The 20,641-nt window shown below is 43.1% G+C and overlaps 1 protein-coding gene across 2 annotated transcripts; it reads right to left on the bottom strand.

Annotated features, from left to right (window-relative positions):
- Window positions 1-16: 16 nt before the first annotated feature.
- On the bottom strand, window positions 17-19,806 carry TNFRSF1A (TNF receptor superfamily member 1A). Of its 2 annotated transcripts, none has more exons than XM_016425903.2 (10): window positions 19,215-19,806; window positions 9,543-9,684; window positions 8,855-8,983; window positions 8,520-8,678; window positions 8,217-8,295; window positions 3,653-3,717; window positions 3,395-3,505; window positions 2,813-2,841; window positions 2,167-2,473; window positions 17-1,008 (listed from the first exon to the last, which is right to left on the bottom strand). In XM_016425903.2, the coding sequence occupies exons 1-10, from the start codon at window positions 19,248-19,250 to the stop codon at window positions 704-706; spliced, it is 1,362 nt and encodes a 453-aa protein (XP_016281389.2). In that variant the 5' UTR covers window positions 19,251-19,806; the 3' UTR covers window positions 17-703. The 2 variants fall into 2 exon arrangements, with proteins under 2 accessions (XP_016281389.2, XP_016281392.2); XM_016425906.2 differs by having other exon boundaries at window positions 2,167-2,281; window positions 19,215-19,778.
- Between the last annotated feature and the right edge of the window lie 835 nt (window positions 19,807-20,641).

Raw genomic sequence — 20,641 nt, 5'->3', positions numbered from 1 at the left:
GCTAAATGATCCAGAGTTTTCATTTCAAAAGTTTTAATGTAAAATATTTACAAAAATAGTTTAGGCCTGGGCCTTCAGCCTCCTAACCCATAGGACACCTAGCATTTGACTTCCGCTCCTCTGAGTGGCGATAAAAGAGGAAACTGTGTGAGGTGCTGTGAAGGGGAAGGAATGATGCTGGGTTTACATTAGTGTAATAAACAGTTACAAAGATTGCTGGCTGGGACCAAGCCCGAGGGCCCCAGTATACTTTAGCCTGAGTGGCTGTTCTCTGTCCATTAGTGCTTTAAGGCCAAGGCCACCATGTTTCAGCTGCATCCTCAGATACATCACGGGGTCCCCCATCCCCCCAAGCAGGGACAATGGGGAGAATTGGGTAAAACTATTAGTCCCCACTTCGAGGTGTTCTTTCCATCTTCCATATTCACAATGCGGCTAAATAGCTGAGAAAGTCCGGGTACGCCGTGCTGGTCCTCCGCCGACAGCCTGGAGCACCAAATAAACAACGGGCTCCAGAAAGGAGGCCCTCAAAGACTGCAGACTTGTCGAGGCAAAAGGTGTCTTCAAAATCGTCCATACTGCCTGCCCTGGGGCACCTCGAAGCCCTTCTTGGGAAGGCAAGTGGGCCTTGGAGAATGAGTCCTCTTCTGTGAAGAGTCCGCTGGGGTGGAACCCAAAAGGGAAAGCGGTGCTTGGCACAGCCTCACCTGGGGAAGGGGGTCCGAGGTCTGCAGGGGCTGTCCTGCTCCAAGGCCTCTCTGATGTTCTGCAGGCAGCCACACAACTTCATCTCTTGGAGCACCAGCGCCAGCGTCTCCAGAGTAGCCTGGTGCCTCGGGACTCCCTTCTGCCACGCCTCCAACATGCTATAGTGGGCTTCTCGGAGGCAGCGGCTGTTCTGCATCTCGAGAAATTCGATGGCATTCGGGCTCAAGCCCAGGCGCCGAATGAACTCCTTCCAGCGCTGGGGGGGCACTTGGTCCACCACCGTGTACAGCATAGCTGGATCTGAGGGAGGGAGGGAGGAAAGGAGGGAGGGCGTGAGGGGCAGAGTGGAAAGCCCGACTGGCCACGGAAACCTTCCACCCCATCTGAAAGTGAGCTTCCACAGTACCTCCCTTCGCTTCTGGTGTCCTAGCGCTTACTACAGTGCTTTCAGCAAACACTTCATTAATGATTGATCTCGGCTGGGCTGTCTCTCCCCATTACCTGTGCTGTAAGCTTCGGAAGGGTGGGGGATTGTCTTTCTTTTTACTGATTGCATCCCCAGGACCACACACTGGGTGCTTAAACGATTTATTGGATGGGATTGGTCTTGGACCCCATCTCTGTGATTTGGGGCAAATCACAACCTCTCTGAGGCTCAGTTTCTTCATCTGTAAAGTAATAACTAATCTTTACGAACCGTTTTTTAAGGTTTACCAAGGGCTTTGTTGTTGTTTTGTTATTGATCAGAGCTGACAATTCTTCGTGACCCCATTTGAGGTTTTCTTAGCAAAGAAACTGGAGTGGTTTGCCATTTCCTTCTCCAGCACTTTACAGATGAGCAAACAGAGGAAAACAGGGTTACGGGACTTTCCCAGGGTCACAAAACTAATAAGTGTCTGAGGCCAAATTTGAACTCAGAAAGATGAGTCTTTCTGACTCCAGGTCCAGCAGTCTATCTATCCACTGTACCACCTGATTGCCCACTTATGCTTTACCAGTGCTCTTTCATTTTATCCTCAAAACGGCAAGGTGGGTCCTATTAGTAATGACAAATGTTAAAAATAGTTATGTTTTGCTATTAGATAAATGAGGATGAAAATAGATAACCCCATTTTACGGATTAGGAAACTGAGACCCACAATGGTAAAGTGACTTGTTCAGGGTCTCAACAGATAGCAAACATCTGAGGAGAATCAAAACTCAGGCCTTCCTGACTCCAAATCAGCACTCTCGGGACACCTGGCTGAAGAGGATGGAACATACCAAATGGAAACTGCTTCCCATTTATAAATCCTATTGTCCTACCACTCTCACCTCATTTACCCTCTAAATTGCCCCATAATCCATTCAACCCCTCCCTTTCGAAACAAGATGTTTTTCATGCGCGTGCGCACTCCTTTCCGCTCCTGAGGGAGGGGAAGGGCACCTCAGGAGTCAAGCTGGGTGATGAGCACTTACGGTCCAAACGTAGGGCGGTGTCATCTGACGTGGCAGAGTGTGACGGCATCTGGGCGGAGCAATTGATGGGATCGGGCAGCGGTGCCCACTCCGTACGTTGTATATTGATCGGAGGCTGCCAATTATTTGGGGGTAGGGAGTAGAAGGAAGAATTTAAGGAGGGAGCAGGGGCGCGGAGGGGGGTGGAGCTGTGGACTTGGAAGGAGGGGCCAGGGCAGGGGGTGCCGGGTGAGTAAGAAGGGACTTGGGTGGAGATTGGAGTGGAGTCCGACTTGAGGGATGGGGCCAGAGACTGCCCATGTTCTTCCTGGAAGAGTGAAGGGGAGGGGTCACGCTGGAGCCACGTCCCCTCCCCTCCCTGAGGGCGGGTAGAAGAGTACTGGTCTATAACCCCGCCGGGCATCTTTAGACTTGTCCCGGGAGTTCGTGGGGTAAAGGGGCTTTCCCAAAGGCTTGATAAGGGAAGGGAGGTGGGAGATTAGGGGACTCAGGGAGCAGGGAGAAGGGAGAGGAGATTTAGCGTGGTTGGCGTGTGGGTTAGAAATTCAGGGATCGAGGTGTTGGGGGATGAGGGGAGCTGTCGGAGACCACCACTAGGGGGAGGGTGGATTATTATAAAGTGGGCCCCACATCTCGTCTTAGTTACCTCTTTTTCAGGAGCCTTTCTCGGACAGACTGAAAAAGGAGAAACAAACACAACACAATTTTCACTTCCCCATACGTGTCTTCCCTTTCTCTTCTCTACTCATCCGGCTCCCCCCCAAAACCAGTCTCACTACAATGGGAACTTGTGGTGACAGGCACCGGAGGCTGTGTGCCCACAGGCAGAGGGAACTCCTGACTCAGCAAAAGATCATCGGCACCCCAAATGCTCACTTCTTAGCACTCCACTCTCAGTTTCTTCATCTTTAAGGAGAGAATTAGACTAGATCCCCTCTGATGTTCCTCTAGCACTAAATCCATGACCCTATGACTCCAGCTTTGTAACCCTAAGCAAACAGCTCTACTTCCCCCCTCAGCCTGAGTTACTTCATCAGTGAAATACTGCTTGTGCTTCCTACTTCAAAGATAATGGAAGAAAAGTTACAGAAATAAATGTGAAGTTATTACCAGTTATGCAACAGCCTGTCCCATAATATTGGAGTGTCCAACAAAGGCCAAGGAAAATAATTTCTCCTTCATCTCCCTCCCTTATCCTGCCCAAATGCCACCCTGAGGCTCTACTCACCAATTAAATACAGTTTGGACTTCCATCTTGAGTATTGACAGAAGAAGACCGTGACGATGAGGGACAGGCAACAAAACCCCAAAAAGATCACCAAGACCATTAGCACTGGAACTAGGGGCAAAAAGTCTTAATAAGTGAACTAAAAACAAAAAGGAATCAGGGAAGGAGAGGAAGCATAGAAGAGAAATTCTGGATAGGAAAGAGCAAGACTGAAGGAAATGGGATAAATGATTATCTTATACCCTAGTTAATTCTTACCTGTTTCTCCTGGGTCCATACTCTTTGAGGGGCAGAAAGGGCTGCATTTTTCCCCAGGTAAACACCTAAAAGGGGGGTGGGGAATGGGTAAATACTTCTGGCCAAATACAAATCAGTCACTCTGCATCACTGATGGAAAATACATGTGTGTAAAGTCTCACAAACAGGCAATATGACATAATAAAAAGAGAAGTGGACTTGGAGGCATTGAGGCCTAGATTTAAATTCTGCTTCCTTAATAGAAGCCACTTCAGTTCTTTGACTTCAATTTCTTCCTTTGTAATAATTACCTCACAGGATTGTTGTGAAGATCAAATGAGAATTATGTCAATCACTCTGCAAAGCTTAAAGTGATGTGAAAACATAAGCCATTATTAAGATCATATATAAAATCTGGCTTCAGATACATCCTAGCTGTGTGACCCTGGACATGTCACTTAACCTCCATTGCCTAATCCTTACTGTTCTTTTGCCTTGGAACCAATAAGTCCAGAGTTCAGAAAAAAAGATAGTTTAGACACAGGTTTTTTAGAAGTCATTCCACAGGTGTAATTTTGTTTTGTTTTGTTTTTAATTTTTAATGTATTTATTTAGTTAATTAATTTAGATTATTTTTCCATGGGTACATGATTCATATTCTTTCCCTCCCCCTCCCACAGCCAACAAGAAATTCAACTGGGTTTTATATGTATCATTGATCAAGACTTATTTCCACATTATTAATATTTGCAATAGAGTAATCATTTAGAGTCTACCCCCTCGATCATATCCCCATTGAACTATGTGATTGAGGAAATGTACTAAACAAACTCTTGAACAGACCTTTGGGAGGGTTTTGACAATCTTGTTATACTAGAACTTTAATTTTAATTTTATTTGATATAACAGCATCTGTCCTGCATAATACAATGCTGGAAAATATGGAGAAATAAAACTCAGAATCAAGGAATTTTAGAAAGGGATGGATAAGAACTTCAATCTCCCTCAGGCCTGTTTCCTTCTCTGTAAAAGGAAATTGGACTAAATCAGAGGTATCAAACATATTGTCAATAGCCAACAACATGCCCAAGTTCATACCTGAACCAGTTAAAATGTAATTGGGAAATAGTGAGCAAAATAAACAAAAATACAATTTTTCAGTCACACCCAACTCTTCATGACCCCATTTGAGATTTTCTTAGCAAAGATACCAGAGGGGTTAACCATTTCCTTCTCCAGCTCATTTGACAGATGAGGAAACTAAGGCAAACAGGATTAAGTGACTTGCCCAGGGTCACTCAGCTAGCAAGTGTCTGAGTTTGAACTCAGGAAGATGTCATCCTGACCCCAGGCCCAAAACTCCAGCCACTGCACCCCTCAGTTGCCCTTAAAAAATAATACAATAGGACATAGATAATATGAATATATGGTTTTCCAAGTCAATATATGGCCCACAGGGATCCTTTTGTAGAGTTTAGGGGCCCAAGTTTCTATTTCAGTATGAAACCACTGGGCTAGATGACTTCCATGCTCCCTTTTAGCTCTAAAGCTATGATGTGTCACCCTGTGATGTGTCACATTATTAATGAAACAGACCCAGAAACATTAAGGTACTTGTCCAAGGTCATACATTTTATGTCCTAGACTTTCTTTAGCTTAGAGCCTAATGGAGTAAATAAAGCAAATGTACATTTATGAAAAGTACAATAGTTACATGCACATAATAAGGAATGTCCAAGAAATGTGTACAAAGTTTTATGAAGCAAGAAGGATATGTTGGAGGCAGCCTGAACTGGCTTTTCAGTGTGATTATTCCTCAGAAATCTGAAAAGACTACAAATCCCCTAACAGTACAAATCCTTAGAAATCTGAAATTACCACAAGTGACTCTAGATTTTAGAAAGTGCTGGAGAAAATGTTAATAATGTAAATGTGCAGAAATGTAAATATATATCCTGGTGAGCTGTTTTTAAATCATTTACCAACCCTTACTTGATTGCTGTCAAAAAACCAATACTAAGCAGTAATTCCAAGGCAGAAGAATGGTAAGGGCTAGGCAAACTGGGGTAAAGGGTCACACACCCAGGAAGTATCTGAGATTTGAAGCGAGGACTTCCTATCTCCAAGCCTGCATATAAAGCTCTTTAGATAGACACAATCCACAAATGAGTGGTTCTGGGATGTTCTGGAGTGACCAAAATTGAGTTAAGCTAATTTAGAAAAGCTTCCTTAGAGGAGATGAGAATCGAAGATGGAGGAGTGGAACAGTTTAATGATGAGGATATGGGGTCTTTCCAGCTTGGGAAAATAATAACAATTTACATTATATTTACCACATCTTCTCTTCACAATAATCCTCTGGAGAATGGACATTATTATTGTATAATGCATATAATAATGGATTGTTATTCTCATTTTACCCAAATTCAGAGAGAGAATGTAACTAGCTCCAGGTCACATCGATAGTGAATACTGGAGTCAATACTAAAACATGGGCCTTCTGACTCCAAGTCCAATGCTCTTCCCCCCAGGGGGACCACAATCTGAAATTCTCTTGCAGAGGCTTAGAGCCTAGAAGAAAAAAGACCCGTTGGACAAAGGATGCAGGGATACATACAGGGGAACCAAAATTGCTATATACTTTCCCAGGAAGGATTTTTCAGAATACCAAATGAAAATGCCTCAAAGTGGGATCTGAGATAGATCACATAGAGAAAGAAAATATATATTTATGTTATGTACAATATTATATATAATATAAACATAGAGAGAATGTAGTGTGTATAGTATAATATATATAACATATAGTATATATAGTAGAAATAGATAGAAATATCATTTTGTAGGAGTAAAGATGAATAAAAACTCCAGTATTTAAAAATATATAGGATTTTTAATACTAAATCAAAAGAGAGGGAAAAGAAAAAAGGTTCTTTCAGTCAAGTGAGCAGGGCAAAGAGAGCCAAAGACTCACACCTACAGCACTTTACCAAAAGCACAAGCTCCAAAAAAAGAGCCTCAAAAAAGTGTGGGGCTCAGCCAAATTCATCTCCTAAGCATCCTTATGTAAAATGAGGGTGTAACTTAAAAGGATGCTGGAAATGTAGCTCAGGTGTTGCAAAATTTCCATCTGCACAATGTGTATATATATATATATATATATATATATATATATATATATATATATAATTTATCAATATTTACCTTCACCAAAACCTAACCAAAGGTGCCTAATTGTATGCAAATGGAAGAAAGACTTCTTTCTGGATAAAAGGGCTCAGATACTCAAATAAGGACACTTGTTTGAATTCAACAAATATGTTCTTTTGAACCCTTACTTTCTGTCTAAGAACTAATATTAAGGATCAGTTCCAAGGCAGAAGAGTGGTAAGGTCTAGGCAATTGAGGTTAAGTGACTTGTCCAGGATCACACAGCTAGGATGTATCTGAGGTCAGATTTGAAACTAAGACCTCCTGGCTCTCTATCCACTGAGCCACCTCGTTGCACCTCAACAAATATTTTATTAAGCATCCGTGCTGCATGGCAAAAAGAGTCCCTGCTTCCAATGAGCTCACTTTTTTGGTGGTGAAGTAACATGAACACTGATAAGATTAATACAGAGCAAAGAGGGAATGGGACAAAAAGAAGAGATCAGACTAAGAGTTTTGAGAAATTTCAAGGGGAGAGCATTAATATTGCAAAGGGAATCAGGAGAGGGCACCTAGACACAGGACAAGATCAAAAGATTACTCTTTTGCACTTAATTTTTTTTAATCCTACTTTATCTTTGGTAATTGAAATAATTTGGGGGGTCTTAAATAAATACTTTAATTTTTATCTAAATATAATTTGTTTCCCTTGGGTTTTTTGTCTTCTAGTCTAAAAACTACATCTAAAAAAAATATGGCGAGGGAAAGGCAAGGCTGTTCACCTGTCTCTCCTTAGCAGCAAAAATATAGAAAAATATTGTCTAGAAGAATGTCAAATTCACTTCACAGATAGGCCCCCAAATCCCAAAACTGATGGAGCCATTACAGCCACAATAAATAGGGTACCTAGCAAAGGCAAGCCAGGTCTGATTCCTTACCTCAAGCTATCATTAATAAGTGCATTATCTCCAAATTACATTCCAGGTTTAAAAACTGAGTGAGAGTTAATGAGATTGGCAGGCTGGAGTTGGGGGAGTTTCAAAAAGATATACAGTCCTATCACATATCTGGTAATTCCCAAACATAGTCCTAGTAAATGATGAGACCTGGAACAGGGTTCTGAGTGAGTCAAAAAATGGAAGAGATAGCTTTAATGAAAGACCTTAATGATGAAAGGCAATTAACTTTAAAGCATGGACAATGTATTTCTGCTTCGCTCATCTGGCAAATGGTGTTAAATTGCTCCTTCCCAAAGACTTTGTGGGACCTGGGACCTCAATGTGGGGGTACAATGGGGGAAAGAGAGCTATTTGGTTTCTGGCATAAAGCAAGGAGAAATGGGGTGAGTGGTACCCCACCAGTATTTCCCAATGGCTTCTCTAACCTTTTTTTTCCTTCCCACTCCAACCCCTATATACTGACAAGAAGTACTCACTCATTACATGAGATGCATTTGTCACCATTCCAAAAGAAATCTGGATTACATAAACACACAGCATCCTGTTTTTCCTGGCCTGTTGGCATTAAAAAGAAAGAATTCTTAGGACAAGAAGGAGAAGGTCCTTGGGAAATGATCTCTAGAGATCTCTTCTGGAAGTAGGGGGAAAGGGAATGTTCCTTCAAGAGGAAGGGAAAGGAAGGAGTTAGTAGGGAAATAAAAACATTTATTCCAGAGAGGAAGAAGAGTAGAATTTATGGTCAGAGGAAAGCATGAGGTTTTGGGGAATGGTGTGCTCACATGGGCGCTGTATTGTGCCATTGAAGCACGGGTTGCAGGGGACACATTTGAAAAGTCCATTTTCTTCTTTTCCTTGGCTTTGTTGATATTGGTTTTCCCCACATCCACACACTGTGTTTCTGGAGATTGTGCAGGGTGTCTTCTCTATCTGGCCCATCTCTGTTAGGAAGAGATGAAAGACCTCTTCAGAAATTAACTCAATCCTCTATTATTTCTTTTCTTATAATTCCACATCCTCCAAGTGGTGTATAGACAAGGCCTCGGACAGTTACTCACTGCAATCCACCCCACAAGTTGCTTTACCTGGGAACACTATCTGCCGCCCCAGGACTCACCTTTTCTGCAGATAGAACAGCTGAGGCACTTTGAGACATAGTTTTCTCTCTCTGTGAATGTGCCATTAGGACAGGTCTTACAATCAGGTGCAAGGCCTGAGTCACCACAGTCAGCATTCAAGTAAGTCCCTATGGAAAGGCAAAGAGTTACAAGAGTTAATGAGTCAATGGGGCATGAAAATATATATATATATAAACTGAGAGACCCATGAAGCCACTAAGGATGAGGGAAGATCTCTATCCCAACAGGGACAAGGTCAGGGGACATGGGAATCTATCTTTGGAATAAGCAATGGGGAGAGCTGATCCTAAGTTTGAGAGAGAAATGAAGCCAGGAAAAATCAATACATTAGTGAGTCCCTGGGTATATGGAAGTATATAAAGTCTTTAGAAAAAGTACCCAATTAATGACCAAACCTGGTCCCCAAGAAAGGGATTAAGAGAAGGCTTTTCTCTGTTTCTTTGCAGAAATGGGAGGCTATGGGTGTTGAACACTGCACAACAGATTTTTTTTTGATACATTGGTTAATTTTGCTGAGCTTTAAAAAAAATCTATTATGAAGAATGGCTGGAGAAGGAATACAATGTAGGTGATGTAAATGATGTAAAAGCAAAAGATATCAAAATTCATTTTTAATAAAAGCAGGTATCACTCTAAGAAGGAGCTCACTACTCCCCCACTTTATACCTTTGTGACATTTGAGACAGCAGATAGAGGCATTTGTACGATGTTCATATTTCCCCTCAGGACAATTTTCTTGATGTCTCTTCTGGATGGACATCCCAGAAGCAACATGAAAATACAGTCCTACCATCAGGGCCAGGGCCACCTGGAGAAAAATTAGACAGAAAAAACAACCCATCAAGGAAAAGCCACTGAAGGCACAGGAACTTAAGAGGTCTTGACCCCATGAAACCTCACCTATTTTTTAAGACCAAATTTGTTTCACCTCTTCCATGAAGACATCCTGCTCTAAGGATGCTTTACCAGAGCTTATCTTGTCTCTTCATTATGGCTCAAAAGTAATCATATCAAATTGGTTCAACCATTCTAGAGGGCAATTTGGAATTATGCACAAAGGGCTTTAAAAGACTGCCTACCCTTGGATCCACCCATACCACTGTTGGGTTTGTACCCCAAAGAGATAATAAGGGAAAAGACTTGTACAAAAATATTTATAGCCCCACTCTTTGTGATGGCAAAAAAAATTGGAAAATGAGGGGAAGCCCTTCGATTGGGGAATGACTGGACAAATTGTGGTATTTGATGGTGAAGGAATACTACTATTATGCTGAAAGGAATAATAAAGTGGAGGAATTCCATGTGAATTGGAACAACCTCCAGGAATTGATGCAGAGTGAAAGGAGCAAAACCAGAAGAACATTGTACACAAAGACTGATACATTATGGCATAATCAAATGTAATGGACTTTTTTACTAGCAGCCATGCAATGACCCAGGACAATCCAGAGGAACTTAGGAGAAAGAATGCTATCTATATCCAGAGAAAGAACTGTGGGAGCAGAAGCGCATTAGAAAAATATATGATCGACCACATAGTGTGATAGGGATGTGGTTAGGGTTTTGATGTTAAAGGATTACTCTACTGCAAATATGAATAATATGGAAATTAGTTTTGAACAATGATACATGTATAACCCAGTGGAAGTCCTTGTTGGTTTGGGGAGGGGGGAGGTAGAAGGGGGAGGATCATGAATCATATAATCATGGGGAAATATTCTAAATAAACATTTTTTTAAAAAGCAACCACATCTTTGTCTATATTCCATCACTCTCCTCCTCAAACTGGGTTAAGTTGTCCAAATTTAATATTGGGCAGGAGTCCAATCAAGGTTTGTTTGGTTTGTTCTTTTGGTGGTAGTTGGTTTTTCTTCTTTTTATTTTTTAATGTTCTTCAGCAAATGCCAGGAACCATTACATTGATATACATACCTCCCCCACTACCACCCCCAAACCAGGGTGAAAAGTATAAGGGTAAAGCTGAAGGGCATGGGTGATAGTACACGTAGATTAGATGGATGAAAGAAAGGGGAAATGTATGTGGGTCAGAAGTAACTGTCAGGGAGGAAGAGGTCATGTACAGCTCTGACCTCACTCAGGCTAGGGAATGAATGAAGTTTGACTGAGTGACCTCAAAGAGTTCTAAAATCAAGATTTCATGTTTTGCCACAATGGGCTGAAATTTTCAAGTTGGAAGAAATACTTTATAACTTCTTTCTGAGTTGTATGTCCAGGGCATTTACCACTATTTCATATGTTGTGGCGTCATTTCATTTGTTTCCAACTCTTCATAATCCCATTTGGGATTTTCTTGGCAAAAATATTGAAGTGCTTTGCCATTTCTCTCAGCTCATTTTACAGATAAGGAAACTGAGTGAAAAGCAAATAGAGTTAAGTGACTTGCCCCACAGCTAGTGTTTCAGGCTAGATTTGAACTCATGAAGATGAGAGTTCTTGGTTCAAAGCCCAGTACTCTACCCACTAGCGCCACTTAGATGGCCTATTTTGTTACCTTAATCCTAAAACAGGTCCCTTGAATTTCCAGATTTTAGCTCAACCCCCAACTTTGTTGTAAGACCACAGATAGGGCACTCTAGGACTCAATTTTTCCTTTTACAAACCAGAGGGTACAATCTCCTATCCCTCTGTAAGTAATTTAACTTCTGAAGAGATCAGAACTATGAGGTGGCCATATTCATCATTGTAAAATTAGTGTGTCAAAGCTCTCCAAATGTAGCTTTAAAATGCCCCAAATCTCCAAAGCAAGGGAGCTCATTAGAGAGGGCTCCAGGAGTTAGAACCTCTTGGGACATGTTTCTGGACTCAGTAATTATATCAGTACAAGAAGAGAAAAGAGTCCAATGGAAAGAAAAGTCCTAGTGTGTTCCTATGCTACCACAGGCAGACAGCCAAAAAGGAACTGTCAACAACAAATATGTCCACAACCCTCACTTGGTAGATTCAGGTACCAGAAACAGGAGAGGACAGGAATTTGTGAGATCAACTCTTATCAACTGCAAAGGAATTGGCAAAGTCAGAGCCATAGCAAATGATCTCCAAGGGGGTTGGAGGGGCAAAGTGTTCCAGGCCTGCACGATTTTCATAACTTGAACTCTCAAAATTTTGCTGGAGCTTCTCCTAATAAATAGCAGTTCCCTCCCCTGGGCCATTATGAGATGCCAGTCTGGAGAACTCCATTGAGGGAACTTGATGCAGCCATACTATAATCAAATCAGAGAACGTGTAGCCAGGAAGAAGAAAGGACTTCCAAGCTATTGGTCTTACCCTTTAGCCTCAACAAGGCAACAGAACTAGATCAAAACCCAACTCTTTCAAATAAATGTAATCTGAGCCCATACTGGGCCTTTAGCTGTTGCAAATTACCATTTGCCTGAGAACTCTAGGGGAGAATGAATTGAGGACTAGGGAGAGTGCGGATGATCACTATACCTTCCCTCTATTGAGTTTCAAGGGAGGGAGCACTCCAAGCAGGTAAGAAGTCCTGGGAGAGAGTATGAAGGGGATGCTGCCTCCGAAGGAAATCATGTGAGAGGAGGAGAGGAAGAAGATCTAGATATGTGTACAGAATTGGGTTTTCTCCCTCCCTTTCCTCTGCCCTCAAAGGAGACTTCTGCAAATCAAGGGAAAGGGAAGAGGGGGAGTGGGAAGGAATAGGCATTTGTTAAGTACCTACTCTGTGACAAATAGTCCCACTACAGTCAAATTAAGGGTCATGTGTGTGATACCATTAAGATTCAACTATCTGAGTTGCTGTTTGCCACCAGCCACATTTCTATCTGTGGTTACTAGAACTCATAGTAAAAAATCCAAGCATGGAGAGCAGTTGCAGAAGTGGGGACTAGAATATGAGGATGTCCCCCAGGGCTGAAACCTATCAACTGCCCAGGTAGTAGGGAGTCAAGGACTGATTCCTCTTCCTGACTGCCCTTACCTTCCATGCTTATTCTCTTAGGTCAATGGACATATCCACCTCCTCACCCTTCCCTTATTTCTTTGTCTGTGCATGAGTGAGTCTCACCAACCCTTGGCTGAATCCAAGAGCAAGGCAAGTAGTTCGAAGTTGCAGGGCTCCAAGTGGGGAGCACTTGAGGTTTTCTTTCATTTTTACTATCCTTAGGAAACTAGATGGCTCCAATATGTTAACTGCCTGTGTTCTGCGAATGAAAGGGGCTATTTAACAAGGAGAAAAAGGCCAAAATGAGTTATGAGTTTGGAGCTACAGACTTCTTCATTTTTTTAAACAATCTTTAGAAATATTTAATGTTGTGCCCATTCACCAGCTTTTGAACTCAACCAGAATGGGTTGCTTTCTCCTTTTTCACTATGAACTTAATAAGCATTAACAAACATGAACATTTCCACAAAGAACAGAAATATGAAATTGTGTGAGTCTCCATTTCCTACAGCTTTTAAAACATATGTATTTCAAATTTAGTCTGGTAGTTCCAACACTGCTTTCTTTACTTGTCTGAGTCCCATTCTGCATTTTCTTTCGCTCCCTTATTTGTATTTTGAAATACTTCATCAACATTCTTTTCTTTCTTTTTTGATGACTATTATTGGTCCTCCTTTTTTGAATTTTCTTTTTTATATTTAACATTAGGAACACAATAATCGTATAATGCATATGACTTGTTATGAATATGTAATAAATTATAATCAACATGCCTATCCAAGAGAAACAAATTCTTACAGTGGCTGACTAAAAATCCATGTCCTTCTTTTTGTTCCTGTCTCTCCATCTCTTCCCCAAGAAGGCTGGTAATATGACAGAGGTTGTTATGTTATTATAGTATATATAATACTGTTCATATTATATTATTGTATTACATTATATGCTATGATATGTTGTAAGATGTTATGAGATATATTATATCATATATTTCCCTGCTCACCACGTTGTGAAGCAAGACACATATTGCTAACACTGGAATAGGTTTTCATTTGTCCAGATGAATACAAATGTGACTTCTCAGAAATCTAAGGAGGGACTCTTGCCTGCACCCTGAAAACTCACGAGACCACTTAGCAAGTGATTTGAGTATGGCACCACCTAGTGGACAAGTCAAGTATTCCAATTCGCTGCCCTTAAGCCCTGAGGAAAGCATAGAAAGCACAAGCCACTTGGACAGTTTAAAATGGTAACGTGAGGACCCACTGAGCACTTACGCGGTCTATGGGTGTCGTGTAATTTTCGGCGTTTTCTTAAATTGTTTGTTTGTTTGTTTGTTAAACCCTTACTTCTGTCTTAGAGATATACTAAATATCAGTTCCGAGGCAGAAGAGCGGTAATGGCTAGGCGATAGGGGTTAAGTGACTTGCCCAAGGTCCTACAGCTAGGAAGTGTCGGGAATCACATCTGAACTCAGAACCTCCCGTCTGCACGTCTGGCTCACTCTCCACACCAAGCCACCTAGCTGCCCCCGTTTGCTTACATTGTGCAGCATTCCTTAGGGATTGGTACCTAGGTCCTAAAGCGGGTGGATAACTTGACTTCACTCTATCGTACGAAGCCAGAAGCCTAAAGCTTTGGAGGAAGCTCATTCTCAAATGGAAGAACATCTACATGGCAGCAACATCAGCTAGAATTCTTTTCACCTGCAAATACAAGATTTCCTAAAGCCAAGACTTATCGCCTTCTCAGAGAACAGGACTTCAAGTTTCAATTCCCCGGAGGAAGGTGTAGATTTGTTATGCGGAAGAATTTGCCCAAGTGTTTCGAGTTATTGAACTTGTAGGTTCTTTCCCTGAAGAGTGGGACCCAGGGAAAGGAAGCAGGTATGCCAAGAAGTAGGTAGAGCCCAGAAAAGAATCCAGAAGCCTAGACTGCCACCCTGTCCTGAGGAAAGACTTTTCCAGAAGAACGCTGCCTTGGGCTATTGAGTAATAAACTCCCCTGAGTGAGAAAATAAGACATAGGCAGACTAAAGGTTCTGATTTCTTCCTACTCCAGCACCTAACGAGTTAATTCAGCTCCGGGAAAGGGAAATCTCTTCCCGGCAGCTCCGCCCCAGTGACTCAGGCCAGAGGGAGGAAGGGAGGGGGGGAGGGACAGGCAGCTTCCCTAGCCTAGAAATGGTCATGAATCAACAAAAAGATGGAGAAAGGGACAACACAGCAGAGGAGGTGTACCATCATCTCTTTCCCCTACCCAGATTGTATGCCTACTCCTTGCATTCATTCATACACAAAGTCCCCTTCCTCATTTCCCCCGTCAATAAAAAAGGGGTCCTTCACAGTCCCCAATTTTGGTTAGTACACAGATTCTAGGAAACAGTAACTCTCCTTTCTCAATCTATCCCATAGGGAAATATCCCTTGACCTCCACTTCCTCTCTATCAAGTCACTGCCCAGCCCCCCTGCCTTTAGTTCATTGTTTCCCACAAGAACCTCTCACATCTTCCCACTGAGACCCCCTCTAGAGATCTTCTTCCAAGTTGAGCTAAATCCCAAGTAAATCCTTAGAGCAATACTGCTGTCAGATTGGAATCCAAATGGAAAAGATCTTCCAGTCTAATCCCCTCACTTTACCTATGACAAAATGGTCCCATTGGGCAATATGACTCACAATTGAGTCCAGCATCTTCAGTAACCTTGTCTTCTGATTCCATATCTATGATCCTAAAACTAGATGATCTCAAGCTCGCTCCTCTTCTTCCTGTGCTCTAGTGACTTTACCATCATGCCCTTTTAAAGGACCCTCCTCTGCCACACACCCCTTCAGCTTCCTTTTATATGTTGTCATGTCCCATTATTATATTGCTTCCTTAAGGGGAGGAACTGTCTTTCTTTTGATTTGTATTTATATCCCTCAGGCTTAGCATACAGTAAGGACTTAGTAAATGCATGTTGCCCTTTGTTGATCGCCTGCTAAATATGCCTTTCAGAGTAGAAAGCAAGCCTCAGTCTTCAGGTTCCAGCCAGAGGGACAGAGGAAGTGTAGGAAGCTGGGACTAAAGTGAGAGTGGGAGGCCACTGAGGGGGTGGCCCAGTAACCACCCCCAACCCTGCCTCCTCCACAGCTTCCGGCTCTAGAGGGTTTTTTAGTGTGATTTCCTGTGCTAAGGTGAGTGGGGATAGAGTCAGAATCAGAGGGAGAAAAGCTGCAGTTTAACTCTTCAGTCCCAACTTGACCCTCTGCATCCCACAGCATATTCTCTTGCTACTCCTACTTATTTCCCTCATCCTGTTCTCCCACTCATCCCTCAAGTTCATTATCAAAAATACTCAAGCTTTTAATTCAATTAATTAATGTCAACTCCCTATATAGTATAGCTTTCACTTATTGTCAAAATCCTTGGGAAATTCAGTGGAACCTACCTAGGCTCAGACTTCAAAGTCTAGCTCATGGCCCACTTCCTTCATGAAGCCTTCCCTGACCACCCTCCTCTGCTATGATCTCTCTTTCCCTCCCCTGGACTCACATAACCTTTTTGGTCTGCAATGCTCCTTCGGCATTTATAATGCTCCCTTGGCACTTTTCATAGTATGTCTGCCCAAATGGTAGGCTCCTTCATGTTTAAGGATCCTATCAATCACAGAACCTAGCATAATGCTTTGTGCATAATGGAATTCAATAAATGCTTGTTAATAAATCAAAGGGACAGGGCAGCTAGGTGGCTTAGAGGATAGAGCATGAGGCCTGAAGATGAGAGGTCCTGCCTTCAAATATGATCACAGACACTTCTTAGATATATGACCTTGGGCCAGTCACTTAACCCCAATTGCCTAGCCCTCACCTCTCTTCTGCCTTGGCAGCTTATGCTTAGAATTGATTCTAAGATGGATGATAAGAATTTTTTAAAAAGCAGTTAATCAAAGGAACTATATCTTCAGTCTTGACTTCTTGTCTTATGATCTTCCTCATTCCAAACGTCTAGATGCTTAGAGGGTATCTACACTTGGATGTTTCCCAAATACCTGCCACTTACCCTTATTCAAAACCAAACTCACCATTTTCTGGTCCTACTGGGGACATCATCACTAATCATCATTTTCTGGATTCCTGTGGTTCAAAATCTTGGGAGCAATGTGTTCTCTCCTGACCTCTATCCATCTGATCAATCAATAAATCCTAGCAATTCTTCCTCTCCACTCTCAGATTCACTTGTTTCCTCTTCATTCCCCCATCACTAAGGTAGCCTAAGCACTCATTGTGTCCCACCTAAATTGGTACAAGCCCCCCCCCCCTCTTCCTGACCTGCTCTCTTTATCCCATATCCAACTCCAATCATTCATTCTCAGGCACAAGTCAGGGAGCCAATCACTGGTGAACTAAGTGAATGAAAATGAATAAAAACCTCCCAGATATCTACTGCTTTGTGATTTGAATCTAGATCTCTTCATGTCATCTGGTCATTCTCCTGCCCTAGGACTTAATGGTTTCCTGTGGTCCATTTTGATTCTGATCTCCTTTGCCTAGGTTTGAGCTTAAAGCCCTCATTTCTTCCCCAATTTCTCTCTTCATTTCTTATTGCACTCCAATCCCACAACTCCACTACTGCCAAGTTGATCTACTCCCTGCCTTCCTTACACATGCTTGTTTACCTCCTTATATAATGCTTATGTCATTTTCCCTTCCCTTCCCCTCCTCCTTCTCTCCCAATCAGTGTTTCCCAACCCACAAAGCTTCTGATAGCTAACCCCTTCTTACTGATTTCTTTCTTTTACCCCACAGCATACTATAGTATGATGCCTATAAGAGCAAAGAATTTAGAGCTGGAAGGGACCTCAAAGATTATCTGGTCCAACTATCATTTGACAAGTGAAGAAAGTAAGGCCTATAGTGACTGGTCCCAAACCACACAGTTCATTTGTGGTAGCAGAGCCAGGTCCCTAATCCACCTTTTGGGGGCCCAACCTACCAGTCACTGAATTCAGCTAGTCCCTCTTGGTTCCAGCACTCAGATCTCAGTAAGCTTAAGAAGGAGTGGGAAGGACAGGAAAGTCAAAAGACAAAAAGAGAGATATGAGGAAATGGGGTTAAATGAAAAGAATGGAAAGGAGAATTGATGGTTGAAAATTAGAAAGGATATAGGCTAGGGGCAGCTAGGTGGTTCAGTGGATAGAGAGCCAGGCCTACAAGCAGGAGGTCCTGGTTTCAAATCTGACCTCAGACATTTCCTAGTTGTGAGACACTGGACAAGTCACTTAACTCCCACTGCTTAGCCCTTACCAGTCCTCTTCCTTGGAAACAAAATATAATATTGATTTTTAGACAGAAGGGGAGGGAAGGATATGGGGAAAAAAACAAAAGGTGGGAGACAGGGGAAGACAAGCTATAGGAGAGAGAAGAAATAGAAGAGAAAATGGGGGAGGAGAAGCAAATTTGAAGCTAAAGGAAAAAGGAAAAGGAACAGGAGAGATATAGAAAGAGAGAAAAGAAAATAAGAAGATCAAGATGATTGGGAGGTCAAGAGTCCAAGAATTAGAGAGAGGCCTACAGAGTAAGAGGAGAGTCTGGAGATATGGAAAGAGGCCAAGAACCAGTAGGGTTGATGGGAGAGAAAGGGGCATTTCTAATGACGAAGACAACTTTCTGACTTCCTCAAATTGGGCTGTTGGATGAGAAACTGAACTAAACTACAGTTAGTTGTTTGAGGACTGGACCAGGGTAAAGGCTTAAAGTCCTGGGAAATTTGGGGGTGTCCCCCCTAAGCCACAAACATGAACAGACCCAGCTTGGGACAAGTGACAAGAATACTCTTTACTCATCCCCTTAATCCAGTTCCCTGCCTCTTTCAAGAAACATCCCCTGTTAGGTAGCCCCCCAAAAACATCCACCACCCTTCAAGCCCTAAACCAAGGTTCGATTTGACCCTCAGCCCATATGCTCAGTCACCCCCACCATACCTTCATCCCTACTTGTCTTTTCCTTTCTCTACAGATCTCTCTTCAACCCCTCTCACCAGGATTCTCGACAAGCACATTTCAGAATACTTTGACACTTCAGAGCTGGCCTTCCTACCACTACCCAAGCTCCCTGGGCCCCTAATGAAGCCTGTCCCCTTCCCCGTCCCAACAGGGAGGGATAGTTACGAATCCCTTCAATGTCGAAGGACCCGTCTTTCCTTGAAGACTCTGTCCAACTTTCCCCATATGGCCTGTCTCCCTCACTCGACATGCCCAAACTTTTCAGTAACTCTCTGATCCTACCTAGTGACCTCCCAGAAACCCTCTACTTGAGGTCCATTTCACGGAGAAAAGGCGGAGGTTGGACAGTGGGGTCTGCCTCCCGGGAACTCTGCCTGGAGCCCTGGTTTGCCATATGAAAGCCATTCGCCCTTGCCCATCGCCCGTTCCCTGTCCCTCTCTCACCAGTGGCAGCAGGCCAGGCAGGGTGGGGTGGCCCATGTCCGGCCTGGCTATGGCTTCTCACTCCCCCATGAGGGCTCAGAGCGGCAGCCGAGGCAGCCGCGAACGAGCCAACGAGTCGCGTAAGGGGCGCGCAGGATCCTGAGGTCAGAGACCTGGGGCCAGGACGTCGGGAGTGGAGATCTAAGCAAGGTTCCGAAAACCTGCAAGACCGAACTGGAGCTACAGCTGGCACGGGAAACTGAGCCCCGGTTTGAATCTGAGGCAGGGTCCGAACCCGAGCCGACAGCGGGAGCTGAGAAAGCTGGGGGAGAAGAGGGAGGGAGCAAGCAGGGTGTTGCAACTAATGCTAGGACAGGAAGAGCCGAGGAGGAGGCGGGGAGAAGCGGGGGAGGTTGAGAAGAAAGAAAAAAAAAAGACTTTTAACCCTAGCCCAGCCAGGGGATCAAGGACCTTGGATGCAAACCCTGGGGGTTCCCAGATCTCAAATGACTTCCATGCAAAGACTCCCAGAAATCCTCCTTCTCTCCCATTCCACCTCCAAACCTGAACCACCTAAACACCCGCAACTCAAGCTCTCAACCCCTTACTCACTCCAACTCGCAGGGCATTGCTGATCATCACTGCCCCGCCCCTCTGGGGAAGATGGGGAAATAGCACATGATGGGGAGACAGATTCTGGGCTCTCCTCCCATTCTGCCACTAATCCCGTGGATGACCTTGGACAAGTCACGCTATCAGTTTCCTCATATAATTATAATAATAATAAGTAGCATTTATTAAATACCTACTATGTGCAGAAGCTTTAAAAAAATATTCTCTCATTTAATCCTCACAACAACTCTGGGAGGGGAGTGCTAGGATTATCGCCATTTTATAGTCAAGGAAAATGAGGCACAGAGAAGTTAAGTGTCTTGCCCAAGACCTCATAGAGAGTGTCTGAGGTTGGATTCACATCCAAGTCTTTCCATCTCCACTGGACCACTTTCCTGCTTCATTTGTCAATAAAAATAAGTTAAAATAACAATTAGGTAATAGTTAATAATTAATTATAGGAAGTGTTAGCTTACAACACACTTTGGTCACACAAATGCCTTGAAATAGGCAGTGCAGATATTATTGTGCCCATCTTAAAATGAAGAAAAGGAAGATCAGAGAAATAAAGTGTCTTATTTGTGCTCCCAGAGCCAGGAACAAGCTGGACTGGAGCTTGGTCTTCCGAGGGTGTAATGGGAGTAATTGCTGCCACCACCACCACCAAGCCTCCATTTGCTGCACCTGTACCAGAGCACATGCACCCAGAGGTGCTCCATAATTGTCTGTCTACTGGCCCTCCAAGAGGGAAAAGAATCCCGCAGGGATTATATATACTTTTAAGTTTAATCTGCAATATTAACATTTTCTCCATCCTTGTGCTAAGTCTGAATAAT

This window comes from Monodelphis domestica, chromosome 5 (assembly GCF_027887165.1).
Source record: "Monodelphis domestica isolate mMonDom1 chromosome 5, mMonDom1.pri, whole genome shotgun sequence".
Classification (NCBI taxonomy): domain Eukaryota; kingdom Metazoa; phylum Chordata; class Mammalia; order Didelphimorphia; family Didelphidae; genus Monodelphis; species Monodelphis domestica.
The sequence above is the reverse complement of the archived record's forward strand: the minus strand, read 5'-3'. Positions and strand labels throughout refer to the sequence as shown.

What these genes read in the sequence shown, in the direction of transcription:
- TNFRSF1A (XM_016425903.2), bottom strand. Translation starts at nt 19,250, where the DNA reads ATGGGCCACCCCACCCTGCCTGGCCTGCTGCCACTG. An exon ending in CTGTCTCAAATGTCACAAAG is followed by an intron (nt 8,984 to 9,542) that starts GTATAAAGTGGG and finishes GCCTTTCCATAG; the next exon opens with GGACTTACTTGAATGCTGAC. An exon ending in AAATGCATCTCATGTAATGA is followed by an intron (nt 3,718 to 8,216) that starts GTGAGTACTTCT and finishes CCCCCCTTTTAG; the next exon opens with GTGTTTACCTGGGGAAAAAT.